General features: G+C 45.3%; 1 protein-coding gene across 1 annotated transcript; it reads right to left on the bottom strand.

The window, feature by feature from the left end:
* Positions 1 to 753: 753 nt before the first annotated feature.
* LOC137306895 (inhibin beta B chain-like) lies at positions 754 to 17420 on the bottom strand. Its single transcript, XM_067976282.1, has 4 exons — positions 16912 to 17420; positions 13114 to 13182; positions 9460 to 9486; positions 754 to 1723 (listed from the first exon to the last, which is right to left on the bottom strand). The coding sequence occupies exons 1-4, from the start codon at positions 17231 to 17233 to the stop codon at positions 942 to 944; spliced, it is 1200 nt and encodes a 399-aa protein (XP_067832383.1). The 5' UTR covers positions 17234 to 17420; the 3' UTR covers positions 754 to 941.
* Between the last annotated feature and the right edge of the window lie 2082 nt (positions 17421 to 19502).

Below are 19502 nucleotides of genomic sequence, written 5' to 3' on the forward strand. Positions count from 1 at the left end.
GAGAAAGGATCCAAATTGTTAATCAGTATAAAATAAAAATAAAGGTTTGGAGTAGTACCTCCTGCATGGTGATGAATGTATTGGGGTACTAAACCTTGGCTAAAGTCAGGCTTCAGATTACTTTACTTTTGGCTAAAGATAAGTTTCTTGCATTGTTTGGGGAAGAGTAAATTGTGGCTTTATTTTTTTACACCTGCTGGTTTTTATCAGGATGAATTGTGAGCCCAGCGAAGATGATGCTCAAGACACTAATTCTTGCTGTGCCAAAGTCCTTTAAACACAGTCCCCCTACATCTTGTGTAAAGTTCCCCTTAGCTTCTTATAGCCACTATGATGTTGGCAAGAAAACACAGACAGTGAACACTCCATCGATGCTGACTGTTGATACTTTCTTATTATCTATCCTGTCTTATAGTGACGTCAAATAACTGGCTGCTACTGGAAGCAGCCTATGCTGTTGTCGGAACAGTTAGGGTGTCCCAAATTATTGGTGGGACTGTTTCAAAAATCTTTTGCTGTAGCGTTCTGGCAATCAGGACAAAAGCACTTTGGAACTCCCCAATTAATCTTTTAGTAGGACCAGACTAGACAAGTACTCCATGGCAACATTAAATGCCACTTGTTTTGGACTGCACCAAAATAAAGCCACAATTTACTCTTCACCAAACAATGCAAAGAACTTATCTTTAGCCAAAAATAAAATAATCTGAAGCCTGACTTTAGCCGAGGTTTAGTACCCCAATACATTCATCACCATGCAGGAGGTAAAAAGCCACTCGAAAGAGTGACGTAAAGCAAAAAGCCAAGAAACAGAAATAGCCTAACCGTTGTTCTTAAAAGTTCCCAATGCGAGGAGTTGTTGGAGCTGGTTGTGATAAATTTCTTGATCTGGCAGTTGGTTTGAAAGCACGCCCTTTTTTTTCCCTTGGAGTGACGTCGTCTTAAGTGCAGCCGCATTCCTTGACAACCATATCGGGGATGTCCCTTTTTATTATGTTCTGTTTCCCGTCGAAGTACAGCATGGAGGCCCTGCTGAATTGCGTAGGAATGCAGCAAGAGTTCACTCCCACCACCGGCTCAGTACCATTCAATTTGTAGAGATTGAACACGACGGTGTGGAACGATGAGCTGACGTCAGGGGCACCGGCAACATAGGAAGGGCAAGAGCCCACACAGTAGTTGCTATAGTAACCACGAGGTGCTATAATCCAGTCGTCCCAGCCAATGCTTCGGAAGTCCACGTAGAACTCTTTTCTGCAGCAGAGCCTTGTCTTTCCATTGCACTCTATCCCTCGCTTCTGGATGCGGTAGCTGCCCTCTCTGACACGGGTCTTTACTTTTAAGAAAGGCTGGTGCGATTCATCTCTGAAATGACTAAACACCGGGGTCCCACCCGCAGTGTTACAGCCTTCACATTCAAGGTCAAAGCTTAATCCTTTATCTCCTCTGCTGAAGAAGCCTTGGATGGCGCCAGTCACCAGGAAGGTGTGCCAACCGCTCCTGTTAACACCAAACTCTTTGTCACTGATCAGTGTGCGGCCTAGATCCTCTCGGCCCCTTACGAATATTTTCACAGTAATATTCTGGTTGTTTCTCTCCAAAGTTGAAGGGAACAGTTTGAAGTATAGCCACAAGTTCGCTCGTTGAATGAATGTCGGAATATTCTGATCTCCCTTATTCCAAAGGAGGAAGTCTAGCCTGGTTTTGGAGCGGTTTGTAGAATCTGTGGAAAAACGAAAATCGATAAGCAATGGCAAACATTTAAAGAAATATTTCATGATTCCCAACGAGTACACGTTCCCTTGAGGAATAAAAACTCCACAGGAAATGTGATCCATCTGTGGCTAACTACAGAAGTTAAGGAGAGTATTAGATTAAAAGAAGAGGCCTATGATGCCAAGAAGAGTAGTAAGCCTGAGGATTGGGAGGGTTTTAGAAACCAGCAAAGGATGACCAAGAAATTGATAAAGAGGGAGAAAATAGAATATGAGAGTAAACTAGCAAGAAATATAAAAACAGATTGTAAGAGCTTCAACAAATATTTAAAAAGGAAGAGACTAGCAAAAGTAAACATGGGTCCCTTAGAGGCTGAGACAGGAGAAATTATAATGGGGAACAGGGAAATGGCGGAGACTTTAAACAAATATTTTATGTCTGTCTTCACAGTAGAAGACACAAAAAGCAATAGTGGGGAACCAAGGGTCTAATGAGAGGGAGGAACTTAAAGTAACTAATATCAGTGAAGAAAAAGTACTGGAGAAATTAATGGGACTAAAAGCCGACAAATCCCCATGACCTGATGACCTACATTCTAGGGTTATGATCTTCCAGAATTCCCTAGATTCCAGAACGGTCCCCGTGGATTGTAAGGTAGCAAATGTAACACTGCTATTCAAGAAAGGAGGGAGAGAGAAAACAGGGAACTACAGGCCAGTTAGCCTGACATCAGTAGTCGGGAAAATGCTGGAATCCATTATTAAGGACGTGGTAACAGGGCACTTAGAGCATCATAATATGATTAGGCAGAGTCAACACAGTTTTATGAAAGGGAAATCATGTTTGACAAATCTATTGGAGTTTTTTGACGGTGTAACTAGCAGGGTAGATAAAGGGGAACCAGTGGATGTCGTATATTTGGATTTTCAAAAGGCAGTCAAAAAGATGCCACATAAAAGGGTGTTACACAAGATAAGACTCATGGAGTTGGGATTAATATATTAGCATGGATAGAGGATTGGTTAATGGACAGAAAACAGAGAGTAGGGATAAACAGGTCATTTTCAGGTTGGCAGGCTGTAACTAGTGGGGTGCCGCAAGGATCGGTGCTTGGGCCTCAGCTATTTACAATCTATATTAATGACTTAGATGAAGGGACTGTGTGTAATGTATCCAAGTTTACTGACGATACAAAGTTAGGTGGGAAAGTAAGCTCTGAGGAGGACACAAAGAGTTGCAAAGGGATATAGACAGATTACGTGGGCAAGAAGGTGGCAGAAGGAGTATAATGTGGGGAAATGTGAGGTTGTTCATTTTGGTGAGAAAAATAGAAAAACAGAATATTTTTTAAATAGTGAGAAACTATTAAATGATCAGAGGGATTTGGGTGTCCTTGTACACGAAACACAGAAAGTTAGTATGCAGGTACAGCAAGCAATTAGGAAGGCAAATGGAATGTTGGCCTTTATTGCAAGGGGGTTGGAGTACAAGGGTAAGGAAGTCTTGCTGCAATTGTACAGGGTTTTGGTGAGACCTCACCTGGAGTACTGTGTACAGTTTTGGTCTCCTTACCTAAGGAAGGATATACTTTCCTTAGAGGGGGTGCAATGAAGGTTCACTAGATTGATTCCTGGGATGAGAGGGCTATCCTATGAGGAGAGATTGAGTAGAATGGGCCTATATTCTCTGGAGTTTAGAAGAATGAGAGGTGATCTCATTGAAATGTATAAGATTCTAAGAGGGCTTGACAGAATAGATGCTGAGTGGATATTTCCCCTGGCTGGAGAGTCTAGAACTAGGGGACATGGTTTCAGGATAAGGGGTCGGCCATTTAGGACTGAGATGAGGAGGAATTTCTTCACTCAGAGAGTTGTGAATCTTTGGAATTCTCCACCCCAGAGGGCTGTGGATACTCAGTCGTTGAGTATATTCAACACTGAGATCGATAGATTTTTGGACTCGAGGGGAATCAAGGGATATGGGGATTGGGCAGGAAAGTGGAGTTGAGGTTGAAGATCAGCCATGATCTGATTGAATGGCGGAGCAGGCTCGAGGGGCCGTATGGCCCACTCCTGCTCCTATTTCTCATGTTTCTTATGTACATATAAGATTACAAAACAACGAGGCCGATCTCTGAAAGCTACACTTTCAACGGGATTTAGTGACACCGGGTTGAGTTTTAGCAGTCACTGGGTTAAGGAGGTCAGTGGGGGCTCCCATCCTTCAGATAAATTCATCAAGGATCATTGAACTGCTTTCTCAGTTGAGCATGAATACTTTGGAGTTACGGCAGTGAATACAAAGATGAGAAAACTATAAATTGCTGCAGTCTTTAAATTGCTTTAGGTATCATCCAACTTGTCTACCCTGCAGCTTACAGTGGACAGTTAGATACGTTATTTCCACCAGAATTATCTGTATGTTCCAATGGCCCAGTTGTGTAACATTTTGGGGTACAGTGCCAGCGCCTGGTGCTTTGGACTGGCAGCTAGTGGCTTCAATCCTGGTGCAGTGAGTGCCCAATCTTACCTGGGCCCATTGGCAGAGGGTCCAAGTGGAGGTATGAGTCACAATTATTGCCTTTAGTAACAACCGGCTAAGTAGGAGCACTGGGAGAAAGCCATGTGGTGTCAGGGTCAAAGTCAATCCCTTATCTCCTGTGTCAGGGAATGACGTATGGTGCGTGGGATGGGGGGAGGAGGAACCGAACCAAAAGGGGAAAAATAAATATTTACAAAAATAATGTTATGCTGCATGAATCTTAAGGGAAATATTCGGCCAAATCTTGCTGGAGTGGGGCTTGTCACAGCGTGTGCTGTTAGTTAAACTTTATCCTGCAGCTTTCTGCTCAGATATAATTTGTGTCATAACTTGCTGGGAGTGCGAGCTGATAACGGTGAGGGCAACGGGGTATCTGGGACATTACTGAACAATGGGACCAACAGTCTATCTCCTCAATCAATGAGATTAAAGGATTGAGAGAGAAACAGAGGAACAACTGAGAAGGAGGGTGAATTAGAGTCAAATCAGGTACAGAAAGGGAAATAAAGAGAGGCAAAGAGTACAGAGGGTGCTTTGTATCCAATCCATGCTGGACCTGCCTGGGAGTGTTTGATGGGACAGTGTAGAGGGAGCTTTACTCTGTATCTAACCCGTGCTGTACCTGCCCTGGGAGTGTTTGATGGGACAGTGTCGAGGGAGCTTTACTCTGTATCTAACCCGTGCTGTACCTGCCCTGGGAGTGTTTGATGGGACAGTGTCGAGGGAGCTTTACTCTGTATCTAATCCGTGCTGGACCTGCCTGGGAGTGTTTGATGGGACAGTGCAGAGGGAGCTTTACTCTGTATCTAACCCGTGCTATACCTGCCCTGGGAGTGTTTGATGGGACAGTGTAGAGGGAGCTTTACTCTGTATCTAACCCGTGCTGTACCTGCCCTGGGAGTGTTTGAAGGGACAGTGTAGAGGGAGCTTTACTCTGTATCTAACCCGTGCTGTACCTGCCCTGGGAGTGTTTGATGGGACAGTGTAGTGGGAGCTTTACTCTGTATCTAACCCGTGCTGTACCTGCCCTGGGAGTGTTTGATGGGACAGTGCAGAGGGAGCTTTACTCTGTATCTAACCCATGCTGTACCTGCCCTGGGAGTGTTTGATGGGACAGTGTAGAGGGAGCTTTACTCTGTATCTAATCCGTGCTGTACCTGCCCTGGGAGTGTTTGATGGGACAGTGCATAGGTAGCTTTACTCTGTATCTAATCCGTGCTATACCTGCCCTGGGAGTGTTTGATGGGACAGTGTAGAGGGAGCTTTACTCTGTATCTAACCTGTGCTGTACCTGTCCTGGGAGTGTTTGATGGGACAGTGCAGAGGGAGCTTTACTCTGTATCTAATCCGTGCTGTACCTGCCCTGGGAGTGTTTGATGGGACAGTGTCGAGGGAGCTTTACTCTGTATCTAACCCGTGCTATATCTGCCCTGGGAGTGTTTGATGGGACAGTGTAGAGGGAGCTTTACTCTGTATCTAACCCATGCTGTACCTGCCCTGGGAGTGTTTGATGGGACAGTGTAGAGGGAGCTTTACTCTGTATCTAACCTGTGCTTTACCTGTCCTGGGAGTGTTTGATGGGACAGTGCAGAGGGAGCTTTACTCTGTATCTAACCCGTGCTGTACCTGCCCTGGGAGTGTTTGATGGGACAGTGTCGAGGGAGCTTTACTCTGTATCTAATCCGTGCTGGACCTGCCTGGGAGTGTTTGATGGGACAGTGCATAGGGAGCTTTACTCTGTATCTAACCCGTGCTGTACCTGCCCTGGGAGTGTTTGAAGGGACAGTGTAGAGGGAGCTTTACTCTGTATCTAACCCGTGCTGTACCTGCCCTGGGAGTGTTTGATGGGACAGTGTAGAGGGAGCTTTACTCTGTATCTAATCCGTGCTGTACCTGCCCTGGGAGTGTTTGATGGGACAGTGTAGTGGGAGCTTTACTCTGTATCTAACCCGTGCTGTACCTGCCCTGGGAGTGTTTGATGGGACAGTGCAGAGGGAGCTTTACTCTGTATCTAACCCGTGCTATACCTGCCCTGGGAGTGTTTGATGGGACAGTGTAGAGGGAGCTTTACTCTGTATCTAATCCGTGCTGTACCTGCCCTGGGAATGTTTGATGGGACAGTGCATAGGGAGCTTTACTCTGTATCTAATCCGTGCTGTACCTGCCCTGGGAGTGTTTGATGGGACAGTGTAGAGGGAGCTTTACTCTGTATCGAACCCGTGCTGTACCTGCCCTGGGAGTGTTTGATGGGACAGTGCAGAGGGAGCTTTACTCTGTATCTAACCCGTGCTGTACCTGCCCTGGGAGTGTTTGATGGGACAGTGCAGAAGGAGCTTTACTCTGTATCTAATCCGTGCTGTCCCTGCCCTGGGAGTGTTTGATGGGACAGTGCAGAGGGAGCTTTACTCTGTATCTAACCCGTGCTGTACCTGCCCTGGGAGTGTTTGATGGGACAGTGTAGTGGGAGCTTTACTCTGTATCTAACCCGTGCTATACCTGCCCTGGGAGTGTTTGATGGGACAGTGTAGTGGGAGCTTTACTCTGTATCTAATCCGTGCTGTACCTGCCCTGGGAGTGTTTGATGGGACAGTGTACTGGGAGCTTTACTCTGTATCTAACCCGTGCTGTACCTGCCCTGGGAGTGTTTGATGGGACAGTGCAGAGGGAGCTTTACTCTGTATCTAACCCGTGCTGTACCTGCCCTGGGAGTGTTTGATGGGACAGTGTGGAGGGAGCTTTACTCTGTATCTAATCCGTGCTGTACCTGCCCTGTGAGTGTTTGATGGGACAGTGTAGTGGGAGCTTTACTCTGTATCTAATCCGTGCTGTACCTGCCCTGGGAGTGTTTGATGGGACAGTGTCGAGGGAGCTTTACTCTGTATCTAATCCGTGCTGGACCTGCCCTGGGAGTGTTTGATGGGACAGTGTCGAGGGAGCTTTACTCTGTATCTAACCCGTGCTATATCTGCCCTGGGAGTGTTTGATGGGACAGTGTCGAGGGAGCTTTACTCTGTATCTAACCCGTGCTGTACCTGCCCTGGGAGTGTTTGATGGGACAGTGTAGTGGGAGCTTTACTCTGTATCTAATCCGTGCTGTACCTGCCCTGGGAGTGTTTGATGGGACAGTGTACTGGGAGCTTTACTCTGTATCTAACCCGTGCTATACCTGCCCTGGGAGTATTTGATGGGACAGTGTAGTGGGAGCTTTACTCTGTATCTAATCCGTGCTGTACCTGCCCTGGGAGTGTTTGATGGGACAGTGTACTGGGAGCTTTACTCTGTATCTAACCCGTGCTGTAACCTGCCCTGGGAGTGTTTGATGGGACAGTGCAGAGGGAGCTTTACTCTGTATCTAACCCGTGCTGTACCTGCCCTGGGAGTGTTTGATGGGACAGTGCAGAGGGAGCTTTACTCTGTATCTAATCCGTGCTGGACCTGCCCTGGGAGTGTTTGATGGGACAGTGTCGAGGGAGCTTTACTCTGTATCTAACCCGTGCTATATCTGCCCTGGGAGTGTTTGATGGGACAGTGTAGAGGGAGCTTTACTCCGTATCTAATCCATGCTGTACCTGCCCTGGGAGTGTTTGATGGGACAGTGTAGAGGGAGCTTTACTCTGTATCTAATCCGTGCTGTACGTGCCCTGGGAGTGTTTGATGGGACAGTGTAGTGGGAGCTTTACCCTGTATCTAATCCGTGCTGTACCTGCCCTGGGAGTGTTTGATGGGACAGTGCAGAGGGAGCTTTACTCTGTATCTAACCCGTGCTGTACCTGCCCTGGGAGTGTTTGATGGGGCAGTGTAGAGGGAGCTTTACTCTGTATCTAACCCTGTACCTGCCCTGGGAGTGTTTGATGGGACAGTGTAGAGGGAGCTTTACTCTGTATCTAACCTGTGCTGTACCTGTCCTGGGAGTGTTTGATGGGACAGTGCAGAGGGAGCTTTACTCTGTATCTAATCCGTGCTGTACCTGCCCTGGGAGTGTTTGATGGGACAGTGTCGAGGGAGCTTTACTCTGTATCTAACCCGTGCTATATCTGCCCTGGGAGTGTTTGATGGGACAGTGTAGAGGGAGCTTTACTCTGTATCTAACCCATGCTGTACCTGCCCTGGGAGTGTTTGATGGGACAGTGTAGAGGGAGCTTTACTCTGTATCTAACCTGTGCTTTACCTGTCCTGGGAGTGTTTGATGGGACAGTGTAGAGGGAGCTTTACTCTGTATCTAACCCGTGCTGTACCTGCCCTGGGAGTGTTTGATGGGACAGTGTAGAGGGAGCTTTACTCTGTATCTAACCCTGTACCTGCCCTGGGAGTGTTTGATGGGACAGTGTAGAGGGAGCTTTACTCTGTATCTAACCTGTGCTGTACCTGTCCTGGGAGTGTTTGATGGGACAGTGTAGAGGGAGCTTTACTCGGTATCTAACCCATGCTGTACCTGCCCTGGGAGTGTTTGATGGGACAGTGTAGAGGGAGCTTTACTCGGTATCTAACCCGTGCTGTCCCTCATCTAGGTCGTATCTGACAATGGGTGCCTGAAGTGGAAAATGTTTCATTGCCCCGTATAACATACTTAACAAACAGAAAATTCACCAAGCAAAACATGCAGAGCTTTCTCAGAAGTTTACTGATAGCAAGCCTCTTTCTTTTGTGCCTGATTATTTAGTAACATGGATTTCGGATGATGAAGGCGGTGTTGTTGCTGTCACATTCTGTATAAAAGATCAAAAGGTGACTGTTCGGGCAGATTTACGATAACAGGATGTTCCTCTCTGTTGGGATTCAGGACCTCGCCCGAGTTTAGTGCCTGCTCTTCTCTTAATAACCTCATTGTGTATTGGCACATAAACAGCAGGGAGGCAGAGGTACCTCAGACATGTGGTGCCACCCTGCCCTCCCTCCTCACGACCAAATGATGACAGAATCTACATGTTCCCAAAAGGCTTATGAATTCAAGGTGATAGGTCATAATTCACGACAACGAAAGGTGTCCCATTTACTGTAAGAACATAAGAAATGGGAGCAGGAGCAGGCCATACGGCCCCTCGAGCCTGCTCCACCATTCAATAAGATCATGGCTGATCTTCGACCTCAACTCCACTTTCCCGCCCGATCCCCATATCCCTTGATTCCCTTAGAGTCCAAAAATCTATCGATCTCAGTCTTGAATATACAAAGCTCAATGTCCCTGTCTGAGCGGAGACACACCTGGTTCATTCATCACAGCTGATAGATCTGCGGAGGCAAACAAAACAAGTTATGATAAAAAGTATCTCCTTCGTGAACAATGCTGTGATTTGTAGCTTTCAAAGAAGTGATTTAACTGGAAGAGGTTTTCCTCTTGCACCTTTTCAATCTGTATTTCGCTCGGAGGGGTGCTTTATGTCACTTGCTGAGCTCCTCGATGGATCACGGAGATGTACAGCAAGATCTCGGTGCAATTATGAATACAATTGCACGGGTCCCAGTGGAGAGAAATCTAGAATGCGAAAGAGAAAAGGCAAAGAAGCAGTGCAGGAAAGTGATTGGGGTAAGGATAACCAGATTGTGTCAGGAAGGGACAGAGCGTACAAACAAAAGACAACAAATAGGGTCCGGGAAAGAAAAAATGGTAATAAGAAAAATAGGGCCATAGTACAAAAAAATGTTAAGATGTCTAAAAATATTAAAAAGAGAAATCTAAAGGCACTGTATCTGAATGCACAAAGCATTCGTAAGAAGGTAGACGAATTAACAGCGCAAATAGATGTAAATGGATATGATATAATTGCAATTACGGAGACATGGCTGCAGGGTGACCAAGGCTGGGAGTTGAATATCCAAAGGTATTCGATATTTAGGAAGGACAGGCAAAAAGGAAAAGGAGGTGGGATGGCGTTGTTAGTAAAGGATGAAATCAGAGCAATAGCGAGAAAGGATATTGGCTCAGAAAATCAAGTTGTTGAATCAGTCTGGGTGGAGTTAAGAAGCACCAAGGGGCAGAAAACACTGGTGGGAGTTGTCTATGGGCCTCCAAACAGTGGTGGTAATGTAGGGGATGGGATCAAACAGGAAATTAGAGATGCATGTAACAAGGGTACTACAGTAATCATGGGTGACTTTAATCTGCACATAGACTGGCCAAACAAAATTAGGAATAATACTGTGGAGGATGAATTCCTGGAGTGTGTAAGAGATGGTTTTTTAGACCAGTACATTGAGGAGCCAACCAGGGAACAGGCTATCCTAGATTGGGTATTGTGCAATGAGAAGGGGTTAATTAATAATCTTGTTGTGCGAGGTCCTTTTAGTGAAGAGTGAGCATAACATGATAGAATTCTTCATTAAGATGGAAAGTGAAGTAGTCCAATCCGAAACTAGGGTCCTAAATCTAAACAAAGGAAACTACGAAGGTATGAGGAGTGAGTTGGCTATGATAGATTGGGAAGCTTCATTAAAAGGCATGACGGTGGATAGGCAATGGCTAACATTTAAGGAACGAATGCATGAATTGCAACAATTATACATTCCTTTCTGGTGCAAAAACACAAAAGGAAAAGCGGCCCAACCATGGCTAACAAAAGAAATTAAGGCTCGTATTAGATCCAAAGAGGAGTCATATAAAGTTGCCAGAAAAAGTAGCAAGCCTGAGAATTGGGAGCAGTTTAGAATTCAACAAAAAAGGACCAAGAGATTGATTAAGAGGGGAAAATAGAGTGAGAGTAAACTTGCAAGGAACATAAAAGTGGACTGTAAAAGCTTCTACAAGTATGTAAAAAGAAAAAGATTAGTGAAGACAAATGTAGGTCCCTTACAGTCAGAAACAGGAGAATTTATAATGGGGAACAAGGAAATGGCAGAGCAATTAAACAAATACTTTGGTTCTGTCTTCACGGAAGAGGACACAAATAACTTCCCAGAAATGCTAGGAAACCAAGGGACTAGTGAGAAGGAGGAATTAAAGGAAATTAGTATTAGTAAAACAATAATGCTGGAAAAATTAATGGGTCTGAAAGCTGATAAATCCCCAGGGCCTGATAATCTGCATCCCAGAGTACTAAAAGAGGTAGCCATGGAAATAGTGGATGCATTGGTTGTCATCTTCCAAAATTCTATAGATTATGGAACAGTTCCTGCAGATTGGAGGGTGGCAAATGTAACCCCATTATTTAAAAAAGGAGGGAGAGAGAAAACAGGGAACTAGAGACCGGTTAGCCTAACATCAGTAGTAGGGAAAATGCTAGTCTATTATAAAGGATGTGATAACAGGACACTTAGAAAATATCAGTGGGATTAGACAAAGTCAACATGGATTTATGAAAGGGAAATCATGTTTGACAAACCTACTGGAGTTTTTTGAGGATGTAACTGGTAGAATAGATAAGGGAGAACCAGTGGATGTGGTTTATTTGGATTTTCAGAAGGCCTTTGATAAAGTCCCACATAAGAGGTTAGTGTGCAAAATTAAAGCACATGGAATTGAGGGTAATATACTGGCATGGATTGAAAATTGGTTAATAGACAGGAAACAGAGAGGAGGAATAAATGGGTCTTTTTCGGGGTGGCAGGCAGTGACTAGTGGGGTACCGCAGGGATCAGTGCTTGGGCCTCAGCGATTCACAATACATATCAATGATTTGGATGAGGGAACCAAATAATATATTTCCAAGTTTGCTGACGACACAAAATTCAGTGGGATTGTGAGTTGTGAGGAGGATGCAAAGAGGCTTCAAGGTGATTTAGGCAAGTTGAGTGAGTGGGCAAATACATGGCAGATGCTGTATAACGTGGATAAATGTGAAGTTATCCACTTTGGAAGGAAAAACAGAAAGGCAGAGTATTATTTAAATGGTGATAGGTTAGGAAATGTTGATGTACAAAGGGATCTGGGTGTCCTTGTACACCAGTCACTGAAAGCAAACATGCAGGTGCAGCAAGCAGTTAGGAAGGCAAATGGTATGTTGGCCTTCATTGCAAGAGGATTTGAGTACATGAGCAAGGATGTCTTACTGCAGTTATACAGGGCCTTGGTGAGACCACACCTGGAGTATTGTGTGCAGTTTTGGTTTCCTTACCTAAGAAAGGATATATTTGCCATAGAGGGAGTGCAGCGAAGGTTCACCAGACTGATTCCTGGGATGGCAGGACTGTCGTATGAGGAGAGATTGGGCCGACTCGGCCTGTATTCACTCGAGTTTAGAATAATGAGAGGGGATCTCATTGAAACATATAAAATTCTGACAGGGCTGGACAGACTGGATGCAGGGGGATGTTTCCCCTGGCAGGGGGTTACAGAACGAGGGGTCACAGTCTCAGGATACGGGGTAGGACATTTAGGACTGAGATGAGGAGAAATTTCTTCACTCAGAGGGTGGTGAACCTGTGGAATTCTCTACCACAGAAGGCTGTGGAGGCCAAGTCACTGAATATATTTATGAAGAAGCTAGATAGATTTCTAGACACAAAAGGCATCATGGGTATGGGGAGAGAGCGGGAATATGGTATTGAGATAAAGGATCAGCCATGATCATATTGAATGGCGGAGCAGGCTCGAAGGGCTGAATGGCCTACTCCTGCTCCTATTTTCTATGTTTCTATGCTTCAAATGGCAGAACATGTTTGCTATTTACGAGTCTTGCAATGACACCATGCCTAATTTGTCTACAGCCGGGAAGTGGCAATTGTGCTCTCTGGTTGATCAATGCTAGATAAGTAGCGTGGCTCATTGAATAATATAGTTTAATCCTCCCATCCCCATTTCAAAATGATTTATCTTGCCTTTTTTCTTATTCCTGCCTGCAATGACCATCCTATCGGCCTCCTTCAAATCAGCAAAATGATGGCAGGAGTCATCAACAGTGCCATCAAGTGACACTTACTCACCAATAACTTGCTCAGTGATGCTCAGTTCAGGTTCCGCCAGAACCACTTGGCTCCAGGTCTCATCACAGCCTAGAACCTGACATGGGCACAAGAACTAAATGCTTAAGGAGAGGTAAGAGTAGCTGCCCTCAATGTCAAGGCAGTATTCAACCGAGTACAATTCCAAGGAGCCCCAGTAAAACTGAATTTAATGGAGGCCAATGGGAAAACCCTCCAGTGGCTGGAGTTATAGCTGACACAAAAGAAGATGGTTGTGATTGTCAAAGGCCAATCATTTTAGTCCCAGAGTTGCTCAGTGACCTTGGCCCAACCATCTTTAGCTACTTCAGCAATGCCATTCCCTCTGCCATAAGGTCAGGGGCTGTTCATTGATGACTGCACAGTGTTCAGCTCCATTCACAACTCCTCCGACAATGAAGCAGCCCATGCCAGCCAGGATCCGGATAACATCCAGGCTTGGGCTGATAAGTGGCAGTAACATTCATGCCACATAAGTGCCTGGTAATGGCCATCTCCAACAAGAAAAAGCTGAACCTCCTCATCCTGACCTTCAATGGCACCTCCATCACCGAGACCCCCACCATCAATATCCTGGGAGTCACTATTGACCAGAAGCTTAACTGGACCGGTCATATCAACATCATGGTTACAAGAACAGGGCAAAGTCTGGGTATTTTGTGATGAGTGGCTGATGTCCTGGCCCCTTATTGCCTTTCCAAGGATCAGGAGTGTGATGGAATACGCCTCACTCACCTGAATGGGTGCAATCACAAAACACTTAAGTTCAATACCATCCAGGATAGAGCAGTTCACTCAATTAGTGCCCCTGCCATTGAACTTAATATCCATCCCCAGCGTACTATGGCTGCAGTATGTACTACAAGATGCACTGCAACAACTGTGCAAGCACCTCCCAGCTCCATGACCTCTCCCATCAAGAAGAACAAGGGTGGCAACATCATGGAAATACCATCACCTGCAAATTCCCCTCCAAGTCACACACCATCCTGGCTTGGACATATATTGCTGTTCCTTCATTGTTGCTGGTACACTTTGGTAGGGTTGCTGTATTTGGTGGGTTGCTGGTGCATTTTTATGGTGTTGCTTTATTGAGGTTGCTGGTAATTTTGATCCAGATTTTTGATGTGATTTGATGGAGTTACTGGTGTATTTTGGGGAGGCTGTTGGTGTATTCTGATGGAGTTACTGGTGTATTTTGGGGAGGCTGTTGGTGTATTCTGATGGAGTTACTGGTGTATTTTGGTTGGGTTGCTGCTGCATTTTGGAGGATTTGCTGGTGTCATTTAGTGAATTGCTGTTGGAGTTGGAATAGGGTTTCTCTTAATCGAAATGATTCAGGAGCACAAACGTACTTACGTGTGACAGTCCTGATGGTACATGAAATGTACATAATGTGCTCCAGCATCACAAGGCCGACTGAATCATATTTTTATTTTACTGTACATGTTATACCATTTGCCTCAATAAAGGATAATCAAATATTGATATTGCCCTTTTTGAAAATTGCTCTAATGATGTGAAATGGCATCTTCTGCCATACCAAAAGGGTGGTAAGGGTTACGGAACCATGGTGGGCAGATGGAGTTAAGATACAGATCAGCCATGATCGAATTGAATGGTGGAACAGGCTCGAAGGGCTGAATGGCCTGCTCCTGTTCCTATGTTCCTTCCATCAGCGATGCAGACAATGATTTTTGCTTCATTGAACTTTGACCCATGCTGCTTGACATGCTGCATCCCAAATAGTTATTTCTGGTGGTTATCTGGCTTCTGGTTTGACATCTCATAAACATAGAATTCACTTTGTACAAATTTTTATTGAGAGAAAAATTCCCAATAAAACATTTGAGTTAGTCTTTTGCACAGGAACACAGGAGGGGTGTTTTTGTTTGAAATGCTATTATTTAGCAGCAGTGGTTTTGGATCATCTGCTCCTATAAGCCTGGAGATTATTTTGTGCAATATTAACTTATGAACATTTCTTGCATTCTGAAATTCCTTAATCTGCTATTGTGGCAGAAATCTAAACCCTCCATAAAATAGCAGACAGAAGAAATTGATAGGAGGGCATGAACTGTTAGCATGCTAATATGAAATAACAACATTTCTAGACCAATTCTCTGAACACCTCTGTTCTGTCCGTGCCTGTACCCTTCACGATGACCTTTTTAATACTACCAGGCTGCAGCCTGCTCCTCCACTGTAGCCTGCTCCTCTGTGTCAGTTTGTCATCCTTCCCTTCTGCCTCTGAGTCAGAAGGTTGTGGGTTCGAGCCCCACTCCAGAGATTTGAGCACATAATCCAGGCTGACACTCCAGTGCAGTACTGAGGGAGTGCTACACTGTTGGAGGTGCCGTCTTTCGGATGAGACATTAAACCAAGGCCCCGTCTGCCCTCTCAGGTGGACGTAAAAGATCCCACGGCACTACTTTGAAGAAGAGGGGAGTTCTCCCCGGCGTCCTGGCCAATATTTATCCCTCAACCAACATCACCAAAAACAGATTATCTGGTCATTATCACATTGTTGTTTATGGGACCTTGCTGTGTGCAAATTGGCTGCTGCGTTTCCCACATTGGCTGTACAGCGTTTTGTGACATCCTGGGGTGGCGAAAGGTGCTATATCATAGAATCAAAGAAAGTTACGGCAGAGAAGGAGGCCATTCGGCCCATCGCGTCCGTGCCGGCCGAAAAAGAGCGCTCTATCTTAATCCCACTTTCCAGCACTTGGACCATAGCCCTGTAGGCACTTCAAGTGCATATCCAGGTACTTTGTAAATGAGTTGAGAGTTTCTGCCTCTACCACCCTTTCAGGCAGTGAGTTCCAGACCCCCACCACCCTCTGGGTGAAAACATTTCTCTTCAGCTCCCCTCTAATCCTTCTACCAATTATTCTAAATCGATGCCCCCTGGTCACTGACCCCTCTGCTAAGGGAAATAGGTCCTTCCTATCCACTCTATCTAGGCCCCTCATAATTTTGTACACCTCAATTCAATCTCCCCTCAGCCTCCTCTGTTCCAATGAAAACAACCCCAACCTATCCAATCTTTCCTCATAGCTAAAATTCTCCAGTCCTGGCAACATCCTCGTAAATCTCCTCTGTACCCTCTGTGACCAGAACTGTACGCAGTTCTCAAGCTGTGGCCTAACTAGTGTTTTATACAGTTCTAGCATAACCTCCCTGCTCTTATATTCGATGCCTTGGCTAATAAAGGAAAGCATTCCATAGGCCTTTTTAACCACCTTATCTACCCGTCCTGCTACCTTCAGGGATCTGTGGACATGTACTCCAAGGCCCCTCACTTCCTCTGCACCTCTCAGTATCCTCCCATTTATTGTGTATTCCCTTGCCTTGTTTGCCCTCCCCAAACGCATTACCTCACACTTCTCTGGATTGAACTCCATTTGCCACTTTTCTGCCCACCTGACCAGTCCATTGATATCTTCCTGCAGTCTACAGCTTTCCTCACTATCAACCACACGGCCAACTTTGTATCATCTGCAAACTTCTTAATCATGCCCCCTACATTTAAGTCCAAATCATGAATATATATCACAAAAAGCAAGGGACCCAGTATTGTATAAATGCAAGTTTTTTTTTCTTTTCTTTCTATTTTTAAGCAACATATGTTGCAAAACAAGGTTAGGTTAAACAGTGTTAAGAGCCCAATTTATAATTCAGAATACTTTAAAGCGTTCTACCTCTGATTTATTATTAAAAGTATACATGCATTTCAATTTGAAAGAGAGCCAATGGACTAAACTTAATGGCACCGACCTGATTCGGGGAAGATAATGATTTCGTAGCTCTGATCCTGTGCGGAGCTGTTGGGGATTTCCACTGAGCCATCCTGTGCAACCTTCCTCAAGGCTGTGTTGAGCGCCGCCCTGGGGATGGAGTTGGTGGTGTTCGGTCGGTCCTTCAGATCCAGCCGGTCCAAGATGCGCCTCTTGGCCAAATGAAGGAGGACCTCGTCCGTGGCCGTCTCCAGACACGAGGAACCGCGAGTGACACAAGACGCGGTCCCGGAGAAAAGGAAACAGCAGAGACTGAAAGTCATCACTTTGCCCATGTTGATCACAAGCCCTTTTTGAAACATACACCGAGCCGGCCTGTAATTGACAAACAGATCTGAAACTGACAAGCTGCGCGCTTTTTAAAAAAAAAAGTTCCCTCAAAACTTATGAGAGTTTGATGTTTTGGTTTCTGATCCGGTTGCAAGGCTGTTATTTTTGTTTTTATGTAGGTCTGGTTGCTGGATGACAGAACATTGAGCTGTCACAGCCCCTGAGGTAATTCCGGACAGTGCAAAAACAACAAAGAAATGACTGGTGCGAAAGGACACCAGTGACCAGCCCATTGCATCAGCACAGCGTAGCTAATGGGTCATCGGGGGCAAGCAGGGGGCTGCTGATTTGCCAAAGTAAATATCACTTCCTTCCATCAGGGCTAAGTTTAAAATCAGATATGCAAACATGATACAGAAAAAATAGTCACAGGGGCTTGGCTCACCTGTCCAAAGGAATTAATATATTTCAGAAACATGATATAAGTGTGTACACATTATATAACCCTGTATGCATGTGTGTATTTAAATATGTATGTGTGTGTGGATGTGTACAGGTCGAGATGTACATGTGTGTTTATGTATTTATATATTACCTATGCATGTTTGTGTAAGAATATGTACATGGGCTATATTTATTTATATGTACATAACAGACACTGCACTTCAAAAGTAATTTGTTATGGAACTCGCTACCACAAGGAGTAGTTGAGGCGAGAAGCAGAGATGCATTTAAGGGGAATCTAGATAAACACACGAGGGAGAAAGGAATAGAAGGATATGCTGATAGGGTGAGATGAAGTAGGGAGGGAGGAGGCTCGTGTGGAGCATAAACACCAGCACAGACCAGTTGGGCCGAATGGCCTGTTTCTGTGCTGTAAATTCTATGTAATGTGAAGCACAATGTTTGAGTTGATAAGGTGTTACTTATCTGCAAGTCTTATTGGCCCAGAATTTGCTGGACTGGGGCATCTCTTGGCGTGCGTCGTTAGTTAGACTTTTTCCTGCACCCTTCAGCTTGAAACTTTTTTGCGCTATAACTTGCTGGGAGTGCGAGCTGATAACGGTGAGGGCAACGGGGTATCTGGGACCTTAGTGAACAATGGGACCAACAGTCTATCTCCTCAATCAATGAGATTTAAAGATTGAGAAATAAACAGAGGAACAACGGAGAAGGAGGGTGAATTAGAGTCAAATCAGGTACAGAAAGGGAAATAAAGAGAGGGAAAGAAAGATTGGATTAAGAGAGAGAAAAAAGAGACAGGAAGAAAAAGTAAGAAAACATTTTTAAAATTTAAAATTTTACATTTTTTATATCTCCCAACAACAATTTACTACCTGAAGGAATGAGATGCCACACTTTGAATTGTTCAATTTCTGGGCCAGAGAGGTTTAGTTGGGTGGTCAGTAGTTTGGTGGGAATAGGGTCGAGGGAGCAGGAGGTGGGTCTCATGGTCAAGATGAGCTCGGAGAGGGCATGAGGGGAGATAGGAGAGAAACTAGAGAAAGATGCAAGTTCAGGGCTAGGGCAGGGGGGAACCATAGGGGAAGTTTAGCTCGGTGGGCTAGGGAAGGGAGGGAAACGGCAGAGGCAGCTGAACGGATGGTCTCAATCTTAGTGACAAAGAAGTCTATGAGCTCCTCGCACTTGTTGGAGGTGAGGGTGGAGAAGGGAGGGGAGAGGGGTTTAAGAAGATGGTTTGTAGCGAAGAGAAGCCGAGGGTTATCTTTACATTCGAAGATGATCCTGGAATAGTGAGCAGTTTTGGCAGAGTAGAGCAGGACCCGATAGTGCTTTATGTGGTCCAGCCAGATCTGGCGATGAATGGCTAAACCAGTTGTCCCCCATAAACGTTCAAGTCTGCATCCCTTGGACTTAAGGGAGCGAAGATGAGGGTCGTACTAGGGGGAACGGCCAGGGTGAGAGAATAATGGTTTTAATGGGGACAAGGGCATCAAAGGTGGAGGTGAGGGTGTGATTGAGCAGATCGGTAGCTGCAGAAATGTCGTGGTGAGAGCCAAAGGTTAGACAGTTGGGAATTTGAAAGTGCCTTTGTAAGTGACTTGGGGGAGAGTTTTTTCCAGGGGTGGACACAGAAGGAAGTGGAGTTGGGAGGGGGGAGGGGGATGTGGGTGGAGAGGGATACAAGGAAGTGATCAGAGATGGTCTTATCTGTGATTGACACGATGGGAGTAGAGAGACCGCGTGAGATGGTAAGGTCAAGGGGATGACCGTGAATCTGGGTAGGGAATTTATATGGAGGGAGAGACTAAGGGAGGATAGGAAGGCTGTGAACTCAGA

This window comes from Heptranchias perlo, chromosome X (genome assembly GCF_035084215.1).
Source record: "Heptranchias perlo isolate sHepPer1 chromosome X, sHepPer1.hap1, whole genome shotgun sequence".
NCBI lineage: Eukaryota > Metazoa > Chordata > Chondrichthyes > Hexanchiformes > Hexanchidae > Heptranchias > Heptranchias perlo.

Bases quoted from the DNA above. Each gene is read 5' to 3' on its own strand.
- LOC137306895 (XM_067976282.1), bottom strand. From the start codon at position 17,233: ATGTTTCAAAAAGGGCTTGTGATCAACATGGGCAAAGTGATGACTTTC. The intron at 9,487-13,113 runs GTGAGTAAGTGT...TTGCCTCCGCAG, and splicing joins CATCACTGAGCAAGTTATTG to ATCTATCAGCTGTGATGAAT. The intron at 1,724-9,459 runs GTGTGTCTCCGC...GTTTTTCCACAG, and splicing joins AGCTGTGATGAATGAACCAG to ATTCTACAAACCGCTCCAAA.